This window comes from Plectropomus leopardus, chromosome 10 (assembly GCF_026936395.1).
Source record: "Plectropomus leopardus strain MGB_pleo_1.0 chromosome 10, ASM2693639v1, whole genome shotgun sequence".
Lineage (NCBI taxonomy): Eukaryota > Metazoa > Chordata > Actinopteri > Perciformes > Serranidae > Plectropomus > Plectropomus leopardus.
The window spans coordinates 27,617,543-27,633,952 of NC_142185.1; the positions used below are offsets into that span (position 1 = coordinate 27,617,543).

At 41.0% G+C, this 16,410-nt stretch overlaps 3 protein-coding genes across 3 annotated transcripts in view; 2 read left to right on the forward strand and 1 right to left on the reverse strand.

Annotated features, from left to right (window-relative positions):
• Nucleotides 1–613: 613 nt before the first annotated feature.
• On the reverse strand, nucleotides 614–5,538 carry zic5 (Zic family zinc finger 5). Its single transcript, XM_042494776.2, has 2 exons — nucleotides 4,351–5,538; nucleotides 614–3,108 (listed from the first exon to the last, which is right to left on the reverse strand). The coding sequence occupies exons 1-2, from the start codon at nucleotides 5,390–5,392 to the stop codon at nucleotides 2,666–2,668; spliced, it is 1,485 nt and encodes a 494-aa protein (XP_042350710.1). The 5' UTR covers nucleotides 5,393–5,538; the 3' UTR covers nucleotides 614–2,665.
• A 174-nt stretch (nucleotides 5,539–5,712) lies between these two features.
• The window catches only part of LOC148188541 (uncharacterized), a 188,276-nt gene continuing 177,578 nt past the window's right edge, over nucleotides 5,713–16,410 (forward strand). The window contains exon 1 of the mRNA XM_088083484.1: nucleotides 5,713–8,580. The gene's annotated coding sequence lies outside the window, so the exon portion shown is untranslated. The remainder of the gene's footprint in view (nucleotides 8,581–16,410) is intronic.
• zic2a (zic family member 2 (odd-paired homolog, Drosophila), a) lies at nucleotides 10,056–13,996 on the forward strand. The gene is made up of 3 exons (XM_042495356.2): nucleotides 10,056–11,591; nucleotides 12,698–12,861; nucleotides 12,991–13,996. The coding sequence occupies exons 1-3, from the start codon at nucleotides 10,619–10,621 to the stop codon at nucleotides 13,183–13,185; spliced, it is 1,332 nt and encodes a 443-aa protein (XP_042351290.1). The 5' UTR covers nucleotides 10,056–10,618; the 3' UTR covers nucleotides 13,186–13,996.

The following is a 16,410-nucleotide window of genomic DNA, read 5'->3' on the forward strand; positions in this document are numbered from 1 at the left end:
CGTTTTAATGGAGGAAATAAGAGGGGGAACTTGTTTTATATACTCTATACAAGGCCTTGCTTATTGTCAGATATCTTTTTATCTTTTATTTTTCCCATGAATGATTCATGCCTCGGCTGCTTTGTTGCTGTCGCGCCTTTCAGAGGTAGCGCCATCAGGGGGCTATAAGTTTTCCCATTAGCTCAGTGATTAGTTTATACCAGCCTTCTTGGCCCGTAAGGCCTTTTTCTACAGATAACAGTTAATATTTTATAGAAGTGTCTGGGTAGGAAGGGAGCACTTCTGCTTTGTCATTCCAGGTGAGAGTGTTTTGTTGACTGTCATTTATATCCCGCAGTAAAAAATATAATTATTTAGCAATAAATATTTCTTCTATGATATGTTAGTCCATGTCATTCATTTTTTTTATACAAAAAATAAATAAATAAATGCACTAAAACTCTCACAATCACCAAACCCCAGCTGAATTTATGCTCATTTACACACTTACTAATAAAATCCACTCATTAACAATAATAATTACACACTTGTTAATTGTGTACTGTATATGTCCTGTTTTTTTTATTAAGTTTTAGCATGAAATTTATATTGTAAATTTAATTTTGAACATCAAGGGTCTGCACAATCATAGCTGATTCATCTCTTTTTTTATCCATCATGTCCAACTGCACCATGCACCTCAAAGAGAAAGACAGATCACTACAAAAAGGCATGCGAGAAAGGGACTTTTCACATTACACAGCCTATTCAAGTAAATGTTTCTTTTACAGAACACAATTAAAAAATTACAAAAAAAATGTGAACAGAAAATTAAAATAAGAAAAAAAAACATCAGCAGGGTACTATGCATCACCAAAACTGATATTATTATTCTTTGGTGTTCCTGTAATTCCAGTACAACATTGATACCAGCAAATAAATTACAATGTACATAAAAAAACCAAACATTTTTTGTTGTAATTAAAACTACACAACATTCACAAGCATCAGAACAATTACATATATACAAATCCTACAGGGTCAAAGCCTGTCAGTGTAGACATTTAGGGTCTCAAGGGACTTACTCGTACTCTTTAACGAGCATCGTGTACTTTTGCATAAAATATAGTCTTAAATAGTTCTTAAATATTACAAAATTCCATCCAAACACATGTATTGTATAAATCTGAAAATGAGAACCCTTAAGACACTCGAATGTTTGCCTCCTCTTTTCTTTTAAAATATCCCCCTCCTTGTTGGTTTATCAAAGTATGTACCACATGTTAAAGAAATCACATGAAATTATATTAAGAAAAGCATCTAGATTAACATTTGTTGCCATCCGTGGGGTCACAAGCTGTACCAGTTGTTTTCCTTAAATGTCTGGGCTATGACAGTGATTGATGGCAGGCGAGTTATTAAACGGCAAAGGGGATGATGGGAGGTCACATGAAAGATGTCACACCAGTTGAGTTTTGAGCTACGCAGTTAATTAAACCCTGCATTTTTACAAGATATTCTTGTAAAAAATAAAGAATCTTAATTTTTGAAGAGAGAAATTGGCTTTAAAATTTTTGGTCCTTTCAAATAAGAGGCAGAGATTTTTAGTTTCTAATTTCAGTGGCAATACTATAAAAATAAATGATTTGTTTCAACTTAAAAAAGTAAGTGACTGGGCTGTCTTTGAATTTTAAATTAACTAAATTTGAGAGGATAAGTTGAGTTTATTATGTTTTGGTTCAACTTGTCTTCTCAAATATAGCCAACGTAAAAACTTAAGGCAACCCGGACACTTACTTTTTAGATTTAAAACAAATAGTTTATTTTTGCAGTGACATGTTTTATTTTGAAGGTTTTGGTCTACATTTTCAGTAAGGTCAGGGGTCACCTCCAGAGAAATTCCTCCTCATGTTGGGCCTGCGTTGCATCCACGATCCTACTGACTTATCTGCACAGTTTAATAACACTACAGTGAAAAGAACAGGTCAATATCCCCAAGCGCACGGATCTACACACACTGTAAAATCTGGCAAGCTGAATACTTGAATAAAATCTAGAAAACGGATTTCTTTGAAAAATATAAGTAAACATAACTATTAGGCTTAATTTATTTTTACTTTATATCTAATTTTTGAGTTTAGTTAAAATGTATTATATTTACTTGATTTTTTTTTTGTTGCTGTTTTTTTTTTTCTTTTTTTTAGGCTCAACTTGAAAATGACAGGTTTAATAAAATCAGTATTTCTAAGTTTTATCAACCTAAGTAAATCAACTTTACTGTGCTATATATCTGTATTCTGCTGGTTGCAAACTAGTCAATCATATTTGTATATTCTTAAACATGTTAACAAAACAGAACTTGCAGATTTAACGTCATCAGTGGCAAAATCCTCTCCGTCATGATCAAGTTAAGTCAGGCTAACTTGGTTTATCGACTTTGCTAAAACTTCCAAAAGAACAATATAATTCCACTAGGGCATTGTTAAGTTCCAACAACTTCACAAAATTAAGTAAATATAACTAAATTTTGAGTAAACTCAACAATTGGATATGAAGTAAACATTTACTTTCCTTTTTCAAAGTAGTCGGTTTCCAAGATTATTTTTAGTAAGATTAACTTGTCAGATTTTACACTTTAAGGGTCAACTGCAAATTTTGACAGTCACGTGGTTTGTAAACGGGAGCATCAGAGCATCGTCCTCGGATCTGAATTTCTGAAAGAGTCCTCGTCGTCTGAATCCGACGTTGGCACATCGCTGGAGGGGGTGTGGAGGTGGTTGGGGCCCCCGCTCCCCTGGCACACGTACCACTCGTTGAGGTTGGTGACCTGAGGGGAGAGGTTGGCTGAGGAGCGGTTCCTGTGCGGCTCCGAATTGGGAGACAGGGGGTCCCCGAGGGGGTTTGTGGAGGAAATGTAGGTGACGTTGGTGGAAGGGGGCGGCGGAGACTTGCAGTGCACTTTCATGTGCTTGCGCAGCGAGCTCGGGTGCGTGTAGGATTTGTCACAGCCGCGCACTTTGCAGTAGTAAGGCTTGTCGCTGGTGTGCACGTGGGAGTGCTTCTTCCGGTCGCTGCTGTTGGCGAATTTTCGGTCGCAGCCGTCGAACTCGCACTTGAAAGGTTTCTCTCCTGGAAGAAATGGGAAACAGATGCAGTCAGTGTCACGTGCATGAGTGGCACGGCCATGTCATGGAAAAGTCTCCACGAGAGATGCTTACATTTAAGATTACAGCTTAAAATTTATTCGAAATACCTTCTATAAATACAAAATGAGTGCAGTTTCTCATCAGTGTAGCAGCGTGTACTTGTCCACTGGGGCTTCCTCTTAACTATTCACTAAACATGTACTCGAGCCCACTACTCCACACCCACTTGTCCAAAGCATTTTTTCGTGTGTGAACACGTGTAACATGCCTTTAGGCCTTCTGGTTACATGCATGTGTGTGTGTGTTGGGGGGAGAGGGGGGCACTCAGGAGACCACCAGGAGACATGTATGTACCGTGGTGGACTATAACACACACACATTTTTTTATTACAACTCCCATAATGCAAATATCTAAAATTTTTATTTAGATTGGAAGGCAATGTTCCTTTAAAAAATTCTAAGCATTAGCAAAGTGTTACTTGGACTTTCTGGTGACATAAATTTTGCCAGATGACTTATTTATTTCCCTGGGGATTTTACATCATTCTGCAAGGTGTAGAGGCCTGGTGGCTGGTGGCATGAGGCCCAAATTAAGCTCCCTCTTCGCCAAAACAAGACACTCAAACAACAACAACAGCTCTGAACAAGAGCACTCATGAGATGTTGTGAAAAGTTACTCTGCTAAAACTCACTGTCTTGAAGTTTCAGCACTGTGCAGCTCTGACCAGCATTTCACTACGACGCAGTTGTTTTGGTTGGACAGTGTAAACGGGGTAGATTTCTCTATAGACAGCAGTGCAGAGGTTACAGCGTATTGCTCCTGCTCCTGATAGTTAACAGCAAAGCATGCATAAAGCTAATAAATATAGATATATACCAAACTCGTCGATATATTAACTTAGTGTTTGCGTAAACGTCCTACGCCTGAGAATTACATTTACGCGTGTTCCAGCGCTGTCCTGCATGTACGTAAGCACGTTTTACAAATCATATGCCCTAATCCTCTCACGCCTACTGCAAGCGTCTCAGTGAGTACATAAGTTTATATTATGAAAGGAAATTAAACACTCACTGTGCAAATGCGTCATTGAAAACAACTTTTTTGTTCGCTTTTGTGCGCAATTACGCACGATCGCATCTATCCGTTTATCATGTGAATAACACACTCGGACAGAATCTCTCCGATGAAGTGATATGTTTTTTTTCCACAATTAGGGGTACTGACCTGTGTGAGTCCTCTTGTGAATCTTTAAATTCTCCGATCGAGCGAACACTTTTCCACAACCCGGGAACGGACACGGGAAGGGCTTTTCTCCCGTATGAACTCGGATGTGATTTATCAGTTTGTACTTCGCTTTGAAAGCCTTTCCTTCCCGTGGACATTCCTCCCAAAAACAGACGTGGGAGCTCTGCTCCGGTCCCCCGACATGCTCCACCGTGACGTGGTTGACCAGCTCGTGCATGGTGCTGTAAGTTTTCGAGCAGGGCTTTTTTTGACTTTGCTCCTGGTCAATCCATTTGCAGATTAGCTCTTGCTTTATGGGCTGCCGCATGTATCTTAAAAACGCCCCCGCCGCTCCGTGAGGAGCAGAAGCGATGTTCACATTGAGGTTCATGGAGTTGTAGCTGTGGAGAGAAGAGGGTCCATAGTGCTCCGGCCTGTGCCCGAAGTGCTCTGGCCTGCCGTAGATGTCCCCCGGTATACCCAGGCGCATCTGCCCGTTGAGGGCATGGTGGTGGGCACCTGGGGACGCCTGGTCGTGAAGTCCAGTGAAAAGTGAATGGGCCCCACTTTCCGTGTGCCCATAAGCACCTGTTGGGGAGATGAACATGCCATGGTGATGAGGGGAGGAGGCGGAACTATGCTGGTCGCCAAGTGCATGCATAGCAGAGGCTGAGAGTTCTCTCCTGAGGATGAAGTCCCTGCTGCTTGAGTAGCCTGAGTGGGGGTGAGCCACGGGGAAACCAACTGTGGTCTGAGCAGAAGTGAAAGATGCCGCGGTCTGGGCTTCGTGATGGCTCTGAATGTGCTGAGATGGGCTAAGTTTGAGAGCATTTGTCTGTGCCATGTGCTCTGGTCCAAATGGAGTGAGTGCCACTCCGGGGTCGTTGCCCAGCTCCCCAGGGTGGAGGTGGGCATGGTGGGAGAGAGGGTGATGCCCCCCTAGCCCCGGGAAGCCTGTCATATTCTGATGAGGAAGGGGTTGAGTCGCTGCCAAATCCGCTAATCTTATCGCCGGATTCCTCTTGCTTAAAGGGGGTTCCATAACTACACTGACAAGTCCATCCGCACTCACCGCAATTGTTTTTCACCACACCACGCTCTCTAAAACATTAGGAAAATATGTATATAAGGGGTCTATAAGTTCTTTTGTCCGGCTTCTAACTCTGCTTGCTCCTTTTCCCACTCTGTCCTCAAGCGATTGGCAGAACATACAACAGTTGGAGGACACAGTGGGGAATACAGTTTAGAAATGGCACTGCGGGTATTGGACGGATTTCGGTGACTGGCAGTTAGGAGAACGAAGCGATTGGCTGTCGTTCAGCGCAGGGGCTCAGCAGGGTTCCGCCCCCTCACTCTCTTTATCGCTGTTGACTCCAAAAAGTTGTACTCACAAAGTTACCAGCGGATTCTGTTTGTGCGGCTTTCTGTTTGCTGGCGCATGTGGATGACCGAAATGTCAGTTTATGTGACAAATGCAGCCTAGTTTGGGTCTGGTAAAGTGTCTTACTATTGATTTGATGTCGCCATTGAAAAAAAGGGAGAGGGAGAAAAGCGCGCTGCGCATGGATGCATGGATGTGACTATAGAGTGAAGGATGTGAGCAGTGTATAGATGTGTAAAGAGGAAACCAGAGTTTGCGCAATTTTTTAGAAACATTTTTTAAGTGATAAAAAGCATTTCAAAAATACGAACCTATTCAGACTTAATATAATTTGTCAGAAAAATAAAAAATAAAAAAGAGCGCACAAGGAATGGCTACATTTGAATATTTTACCGAAAATTAAAATACCGTAAATTTGGGATTAGATCAAATAAAATAAAAAGACACACATATGTCTTGCATTTATTTACATGCTGCTATTTTCATTCCCTGTCACGAAGTTCTACATAAAGCAGTTTTCTCTTATGTGTTTAAAAAAAAATAAAGCTACTGCACTTAAATTAAATGACGTTTTAAATTGAATTTTGGGTCGTGCAGGCTCTCAGTCATACTGTTAAAGTGAAGTCAGGAAAACCAATTAACATAACTTGATTTTTATTTGTTTATTTTTTTTACATTTAAAAAAATTAAAAATACCTCATTAAAAAAGCTCATTAATATAATTACTATTGGCTCAAATATATTTTAAATCAATATCAGCTTGACTTATGAACATCCGACAGTAAACTAAAAGTATCACAGTGTAACCTAAAATTTAACATCAGCCATGTCTGGGCAGGATCTGTGAAGGAGTCATATATTTTTATTCTTAGCAAATTTTGTAATCTTGGTTATATGGTTTGCAGACATTTGTTAATAAACTATACCTGCACTGTGACGGATCACGCCGTTTGAAAAGTCCCTGTTGACAGCAGGACGTGTTTCTGTCACTGACATGTCTTCATTCACATACCTTTTACCATAGAATTACGAAGGCAAACAACAAATCAGCAAAGTTTTTTTTTTTTTTTTTAGATATAACTTGAATAGGAGCTGGATCTAAAGATATAAAAATATATGAATGAACACCATGTGGCCATAATTGATTTCCATCGTGTTAAAGAGGTTTACATGTTATGGGCCTGTTGCACGTGCTGCTCTGTTGAAACCGTTTTATGAACTTGATAATTAGAAACACTGAGTAGAGGTTTATGTCCAAACTTCTAAAATTAATATGTAAAGTGTTACATTATAACAAAAAAATAATAGTTATAAATGTGTGTCAATTACAGTTGTCCTATTTGTCTTTATATATCAGTTTGTTTATTCACAGCTGCCAAATCCTCTTTTTTTAAAATTTATTACACTGTGACTTTGTGTCATATTCCACTTTTTTTAAATCAAAATTAAAAAGTCACTAAAAATCCACAGCCACATGTGTTCATCGCTGTCTTGACGGTTTAGTTAAATAAATAAAATATACCTAGCCCCAATGGGAGCTTCTGGAAACCCATAAAACCCAGAAGAGCAGTGGGTGCACTGTTTATGATTTGTTTAAGGGCCCCTATTTTCATACACATTAAATTAAGCATCACATTAAACTCTAATTCGAATCTGCACAAAATCCGCAATATAATTATAATTTTGCTGAGAAAGTGGTAACAAGGGAGTTACCATGTCTGGTGCTTAAATAACCGTGACAATTTGTGAATAGCATGCAAGTTTTGAATACTCTTGTTGAGCTCCAAATGTATCATAATCTGACCGAATGACAATTGGTCTATGTCATTCATGTTCTTAAATTATCTAGATTTATAGAGGGGGGGGGGAAACTTGAGTTTGGTGAAGGAATGGGTTAATTTTTTATTGACTTATAGCTTCCAAATTACCCAAAGCTGTCGATGCCTCAGACTGAAGAGGGGGACATCTTACAGCTCTCTCTCTCCCTCTCTTTCTCTCTCTCTCTCTCCCTCTCTCTCTCTCTCTCTCTCTCTCTAAAACAAAGACGCTTTGTCATAAACAGGGTTATTTTACCAAAAGGAGTCAGGAGGGCAACATATGTGGTCTTAACGGGTCAGAGGTCAAACATCCATGAAACACAAGGTCACGGAAGCCACACAAGTAACCTTCCAGTGTGTCAACATATTGATATTGTCAGATAATAGAGAGGAGAAATACGCCTTTGGCCCCCAGTATAACGCACAAGCTGAGCGCCCCAATGTGATCACCGACTTTATTGATTCGCTTTACAGCGTAAACTTCAGATCACTATATTTCATGTGAATTATATTTTTAATGTGTAGGACAGTGTGTGCTGGTGCTAAAACCTGTTGAAATACTGGTCTTTGGGGGATTTTCAATAGACTAGACCCCCTTTCTTCTCCAAGCAGAAGGGAAAACCCGCAGCCATGTGCCTGTCGATAGATTTCCCCCCCTTTTTTTAATTTTCTTTCCCCTTTTCTCCCTATCTGGGGAAGGTTTTGTGGTTTTCCAGAGAAATAAAGAACTTCTTATAGGGGTCGGCAGACGTGACTTTGAACTTGGATCAGCTCCTGTGTTTCCTGTGGTGCGGGTTGAAATAGACTTGGAAGAATGGCACACAACTGCTCAGCCTGTCCCACTCCGAGCTAAGAGACACACAATTTCCTAAAAAAAAAAAAAAAAAAAAAGTTTTAAACGTTTTTCCCCCTTCGCCTTCACTATTATTTGTCGCTTAGAGAGCACCGGAGAGCTGAGGCAGACTGAGAGGTGTGTTGTGGTGATGGATCGGGAGAACTTGTGGGATTTCTTTTTATGAATTTGGTGAAAATGTAAGTAAACTTCCTTTGACTTGAATGCAGCAGCTGTGGTGCATGGCCTGTGTGTCCCCCATTTGAACGCAGATTCAGTGCATGCTTGTGATAGAAAGTTGCCAGTAAATGAAGCAAATCCTTTTTATTTTATTTTTAAAACTCTTCCTTCTGTCAGCCATGTTTGTGCTTGTAATCAAAAAGAAAACCATATTTCAACAAAAAAAAAACCTGGGTAAGACTGTAAAAAAAAAAAAACCCAAAACAGCCTATTGTTTTCTCGAGGGCATCATTTCCGAGCCTAAAACAAAACAGCACACACACACACGCACACACACACAAGCTCACAGGAAGCACCATAACATCTTAATTCCCGAAAAAAACATCCCACTTTTACAGCTAAAACTTTATTATCGTGAGCCCAGGAGAGGCTCGACCTCATAGGTCACTAATGGTTAACTCGGATCTAAGCGCAGTTCACCACCATAACATGTCACTTAATTGCTGTGGTGAATGTGAGAACCCACCGAGGAAACAGAACCAGCGACATATGGAACCATTAAAAAAGAACCAACAACAAGCACCGGCGGTTGGCAGCGTGAGCGCTGGAGCACCGCTAAAGGCCCAGTTGTGGTTCTGCAACCAGTGTAAAAAACCACTGGACTCCATATGCAGCCACACACATGCTTTTTCAGCTGGAGAGAATGAAGTGGCGAGAGATTTAAATCACTCTCAACTTCATGTTAAATTAATGAGACAATACTTCAGCATTGAAAATGTATATGATGTGGTTAAATACAACACTGTTATAATTTTAAAACACTTTTTTCTGAAGGAAGGGGGAGGTGTTGCAACAGTACATTAAGTGAAAAAAGAAGAAGAAAAAGTAATGTTTTGCATTATCAATATCTATTTAGCATTTTATTATTATTTGTATTAGGGTGCATTAAGAAAAACTACCAGAAATGTGCATTAAGAGTCATAATGTACCATTAATAATTTAGTAGACTCTGTGGGTCAATAAAATAAAATAATTTAATATTAAAACTGTCACATGATGGCTGGAAATATATTAAAAAATACATTTTCCCTGCTACAGGCATGCGTACTGAACATTTTGCACTATTAAATGTCATTTTGGATATCATGGTGTTTTAATAATAACCATACATTCAATAGCACAGCTCTGCTGATAAAAAAGCGTTATCGTTTTGTCTCTTCGAATATAAAAAAAACTGCTTTTGCATTGAATTTAGATTAAGCAAACACTCAGTAAACAATTCCTTAATCCTCCACTCTCATTAACTTTCTTTCCTCCAATTATAAATATTAGTTTCTATGATTATTTCTTCGCAAATGCTACATTTTTTATCTTTCCATATGGCACCCACGGAATATAAACAACAAAACCATGTTCTCTCCTGTCTCTCGTCGTGATCCTCTCCGCTTGTATATAACCCCCCAAAAATCCTCTCCTAAAAGTAGGCGGTAATTATTAGTGGAAAATGGCGTTGCGCTATTAAGTCGCCAAAGCGCTACCTGCTATTGGAGGGGCACCTGGGATTGATGAGGCGCGGTGGCCAATGAGACTGCGAGGAACGAATGAACGGGCTCCAGTTAAAGGGGGCGGAAGAGGAGGTAGAGTCAGTCCACGGAGAAACAGGGACCCTCCGCGATAAACACAGGGGCGAGCCAGAGAAATAAACACATACCCAATCGGAACAGCGAATTTTGTTGAGATGCTCCGGCCACTCTTCGCTCTGTGCGCGCAGAGGACACCTAGTAAGATAATTATTTAATTTCTTCGAGTGCATTTTTTAAACGGCAAGAGAAGAGGACGCGAGGAAACTCTTGGTTGCATTTGGATTTTTTTCAAGTTAAGTAGAAGTAAATTCGATAGCTGATTTTTTTTCTTTTCCTCATGAGCGGAGCTGCGATTTTGAATCAAGTCTGATATGGTGTTTCCAAGGTTGGAATCGCCTCTTTCCTGCAGCATTTGATTTTTTTTTAACTTATCGCGCTGATTTAAACAAACACAAAAAAAATCGCATATTGAAATATGTTACTGGATGCTGGTCACCAGTTCCCCGGACTGGGAGTGGGGTCATTTGCGAGGCATCACTCAGCGAGCGAGATGCAGGAGAGAGACTTGAGTTTGGCACAAAATAGCTTTGTAGACTCCGCGCACATGGGTGCGTTTAAGCTGAACCATGATCTCTCTCCGGGACAGAGCTCTGCCTTCAGCACCCAGGCGCCCGGCTACCCCGCTGCGGCTTTGGGGGCTCACGCCGCCCATGTCACGTCGTATGCAAGCTCTCCTTTCAACTCAACCAGGGACTTTCTCTTTCGTAGTCGTGGCTTCGGAGAATCCTCTCCGGCGAGCAGCCAACATACTATTTTTGGCCCCACGGCGGGATCCCTCCATCACTCCCACACAGACACTCAAGGCCACATTCTGTTCCCTGGGATCCACGACCAGCACGGCTCCCACGGCTCCCCGAATGTCCTGAACGGCCAAATGAGGCTCGGACTACCGGGAGAAGTTTTCGGACGCTCCGATCAGTATCACCAAGTCTCCAGCCCGAGGACCGACCCCTACTCGGCCGCGCAGCTCCACAACCAGTACGGCTCCATGAATATGAACATGGGGATGAACATGGCAGCCCACCACCACCCCGGTGCCTTTTTCCGCTACATGAGGCAGCAGTGCATCAAGCAGGAGCTCATCTGCAAGTGGATCGACCCCGAGCAGCTCAGCAACCCCAAGAAGTGTTGCAACAAAACTTTTAGCACCATGCACGAGTTGGTCACGCACGTCTCCGTGGAGCATGTCGGTGGACCGGAGCAGACCAACCACGTCTGTTTCTGGGAGGATTGCGCCCGGGAGAGCAAACCATTCAAGGCGAAATACAAACTGGTGAACCACATTCGGGTGCACACCGGGGAGAAGCCTTTTCCGTGTCCTTTCCCCGGCTGTGGGAAGGTCTTCGCACGGTCGGAAAACTTGAAGATACACAAGAGAACGCACACAGGTAATTATCAAAAATAATGCTTTTTAAATTGATTTTATTTTAATAATAAGAATGGTGTAATTGCCGTTACTAAGACAGCATGTGCGTTTATTTTGCTGTTGTAAACATGCGCTTTGCCAAGAGTAAACACGAATGAAGATCTAATTATCAGCCGCTATTTTGGGCTACTAAAGTAGATAGTATTCGGAGAAACAAAGTAGATTTAGGACAGAATCCAAGAGAGAGGACGATATAGTTTAGAAATTCAGAATCGTTGCTTTATTTCGTGTGCACTTTTGCGCAGATGTTTTGGTGTTAAACGTGATCGAAACGCGCAGAAAACATTTAAAAGTGTGTGTCGGTGTTTTAGTGTTTGGGGTAAACTTTAAAAATGGGTCAAAGGGGAGTGTGGGAGCGCGTTGCGTGCATCGTAGAGCAGACAGGCTGGTGTAGTAAATCATATCAATTGGTTTAGCCTCCTCTCAACACTGCGCTTTTATCTCCTACGTTATTTCCTCTTCCATATAGATTTTCCTCAGAAATTATTTGCACTAAATTCCCAATCGATTTGTTTAGGACTTGTGTGTTGTGTTTTAGCCGAGGACAGCAGCAGAAGTGAGCGTGAGGAATGCCTTTTGTTTTCTCATGCGTCCCCTTTGATAGGAGCTAAAGGTGCTAGACAGGGCCATTACCAGCCTTTCACATTTGGACTTATTTTCTTGGGAAATACATTATGGTGCCGTGCCATGAAATTGGTCAGGTGCTAATTAGATTTTTATTGTCTCCAAGCAAATGGTACGCCTTCTGTAAGGCCTACTGAGGACGGCCCTGTCCCCCCTTTCTCTCTCCCACCCTCTCCAAATCACTATGCGCATTATTTATTAACTCCCCCCATGTCGTTTTAAAATAAGCTTTAAACTTTGAATACCACAATAGCGATCATGCTATGGGTTGTTTTCAAATTGTTTTTCAATGCTGTGATTTTAGGGAGCACATTCTTGCTGTAAATTTCAACTTTTTGCATTTGAATTTTACGTACAGCTTCTTGTTGTTACGCACACAGCCTGAGGCTTTTTCTCTGTTGAAATATATATATATATCTGACAATCTTCTTTTTTTCCACACAGGAGAGAAGCCGTTCCAGTGTGAGTTTGAGGGCTGCGACAGAAGGTTTGCAAACAGCAGCGACCGAAAGAAACACATGCACGTTCACACGTCGGACAAGCCTTATCTGTGCAAAATGTGTGACAAGTCCTACACACATCCCAGCTCCCTACGAAAACACATGAAGGTAAATACCGAGAATGTAAATGTGTGTCAGGCCTCTTTTGTGCTATATCAACACATATGAATGAATCTGAATCCAAATGTTTTCTTGTGTTTGCATTTAAAATACTCATTTGTTTTTTGTACCCTCCAGGTCCACGAAGCCTCCCCAACAGCATCAGACTCCTCACCAGCAGCCAGCTCTGGTTATGAATCTTCCACACCTCCAGGCCTGGTGTCTCCCACCACCGAGACCCAAAGCAACACCACCCTGTCCCCAGCCTCAGCTGTGCACAACACCACCAGCCACAGTGGCCTATCCTCCAATTTCAGTGAATGGTATGTTTAGAGGACTAAGTTGAAATGAAGCAACACACACTCATTTCACAGCACTGGACCATTCAGCAGGAGATTGGGACATGTGCACACAAGAGGCACACACAAACATTTGTTTATTTTATTATTTTTTGATTCGCCAGGGAAGATGACAACAGAGGAAAAATATGTATAATAGTCGAGGTGTATTTCATATTGTAAATAATTACTAAAAAGCCCACTTTCCCATTGGTTGTGATAGTTTGTCAGTCTTTGGTGTATAGATGTTCCTTCAATGGTAGCTATTTCTCTAACTGGACTTTTAGTGCACATATTACGCTAAAATTGTACTATAATGTTGAATATTGTGATCCTAAGGCAAATTGATTGTACTATACTAAACATCTATAAACTGGAAAGAGTGCCAAAGTTAACATTTAACTCAAACAGACCACAATATTATGCTTGTGAATGTATATTTTTTAGTTTGCTGGGCTTAACTTGTGATGTTTTGTGCTTTGCAAGTTTGAATTGTGAAATACTATCTGGAAGATTGTGAGGAAAATAAACGTTGTGCCGTTCGATTTTCTGTAACTACACCCTTCCTTTTGTAAATAATCAACTGCCATATTTATCCATTTGTAATTAAATTATGGTATTTACTTGCTACAGATGAAACAGTATTTATAAAGAATGTTTCTTTACTATAAATATGTACAATTTCCGAGCTAAACATGGGCAGTTGTTTCGTTCTGTGCTTTTGTTCAAAGTTTTAAGAGGTGTTTTCTTCCTTATTGTGATAAGAATTTTACTGCATACAAATATAATAAAAGGTGTTGCAAGTGCTTAATATTTCCATTGCTTTTTCCATGCTTTTCTGTTTTGTTGGCTGCAGGTTAGGGAGTTGCATGTTTGGGAGGCAGTCTGTTGTGGAAATAATCAGGCACTTTAAAATGTCTCAGACTTTGTTAAAAAAGTCTTCATGCTCTCAATTCTTGTCCTCAGGCTAAAGGACATGATGGTGTTTTGCCTCAAGCGTTGCAAAGCAGGCCCTAAACAATGTGGCTGTTGTGGTGGTGAAATAAAATGAACAGGAGATTTGGGTATACAAAGCCAGAATTATAGACAACAAACATGTAAATTCTAACTAGGTAAAATAATCTGTGACACAGTTTTAAATATTTTAATTTAAGTGAGCAAAAGTCGAGCAAACTAAGCATTTTCATTCTGCACACTCAGCAATGCTCTTTCCCCTGCAAGCCTCTCCATTTAGACAAAACCAGCATATCTTCCATACATCATCTTGTCACTTTACATTTTCCAAAGCTCAGTTTATTTGCAAACAGCCCGTGTTACCCCCTCCCCCTCCTCACTGGACACTTCACTGCACAGGAGCTGCTGAACTTGAACTTGACTCGGCTTAGTCCTATAGTCTCTGAGAGCTTCCTCGTGCTAACCTTTCATGGGAGATGGCCATATGTCTCTGTACTTCTGTTATTAATTTAGATGGGTTTTAGGAGCGCTCCAGGCGTGTTTGTTTTAATTTGACGCATTGCTGTGCGTAAAGATAATGGCATATAATGCTGTCTGTCTGTGAGCTCGCAGATCCCAGGCTCTTTGAAGAATTAATATCACAGAGCGAGCAGGGCCCTAAATGAAGGCTGTGTGTGGGTTAAATATAAGAAAAATAAGTTTTTTGTCAGCTGGTTGTTGGTTGTCTTCTTGAAAGACTTGCCTTTCATAACTGCGCATGCTTCTGTGTGAATAAGTTGCTGTCCTTGTTATATGCGCTTAATTGAAACATAGATAATGGGGCTTGTGATGGTGGATAGGCCGACTCTTCGCTGTAGCAGAAAGTGGCACTCTGTCTGTCTGTCTGTCTGTCTATGTGTCTTATGGAGCTGCTTTGACTGCAGGCGATGTCCTGTTATACAGGCTGCTCACAATACTTGGCCTCACAGAATGATGCAGTAAATAAAGAGGTTGATCTCCAAGGACGCGATGCTGATTACAACAGGCAATGATCAGCTAAAACCAGTTAAGACCTACTAAGAATTGCATTTTATCTAAAAAATGATAATAATAATAATAATACCTTTCAGATTTTGTAGGACTTTTCCCCATGGCACATATTTACATTACAGGGGGACAAACTCTTCTTTTTGGGGTGGTTTTATCCCTGCGTCAATGCAAAAATATTGCTTTATACGCAGCCTATTTAGCACTTGAAATCACCTCCTAATGGCCCCTCCGGTGGCTGGCCCGGTGACCTCACCGGCGGAGGAAGGTATGACCTGTGGGGAGTGGGAAAGGTCAGCTCCACACAGTGTGTCGATGCCGGTTCCTGTTCGGCTCCAGCTGCGCTGATATTGATCCGCGAAGAAGGAAGCGCTTTTTTTCCTTCTCCTTCTCCTTCTCCTTCTTCTCACAGCTTCTTGTACAATGTTGCCTGTACTGTAGGGATACTGACACACACACTCATACACACAGATCTGCCTCACCGAACTTATAGGTGATGGTTTTCAGGAGTCACACTTGGACTCAGGCCAAAGTTCAGGAGGGAATCTTTGAGGTCACAGATAAGTTCACTGCGCATTTTGAAGCTTTCTGTACGAGTGTATTCAAAGTGGCGTTATTGCGAGCTGGCTGAAGGGAGCCGGGAGAGGACGAAGTGCGTAAAAAGTTGTTCGTGTTTTTATTTGCGGAAAAAGTAATTCGACTCACATTTGAGCGTGATGTTTGATTTCTAACTTAAGGCCATGTGAAATACATTGAACATAAAGCCTCTTTTGACACAATCCACATCTGAATATCCAGATCTTTGTGTCTTTCTGTCTGACATCACATCCTTTATGGTCGGTTGATCAGGGAAGCAGCAGTTTTTTTACCTGGATTCGTGACGTAGTTACTTCAAGAACACGATGCATTATCGGTTTATTTGTGCAATTTGTGTTGGATGAATTTAATGTAGCATAGGAAAGATGGCAAATATGTATTTATTTGTTATTCAGTGTGTTGTTCACCCGCTGTTGTGTGTGTGTGTGTGTGTGGGGGGGGGGTTCTAGATTACCATAGTTGACAGGGGCCAGCATGTCTATATCTACGACCTTATTTAAATAAAGCTCTACTGTAGTTATAGTTCATTGTAAAAGCAAAATGAGTTTCTCTGTCGGTGTTGTGAGGTTGAAGTTTGAGTAAGAAGGCGAAGCACGGAGCGCTTATGATTGTAGGCCTCCGGGGAATGAAATCAAATGAGTGC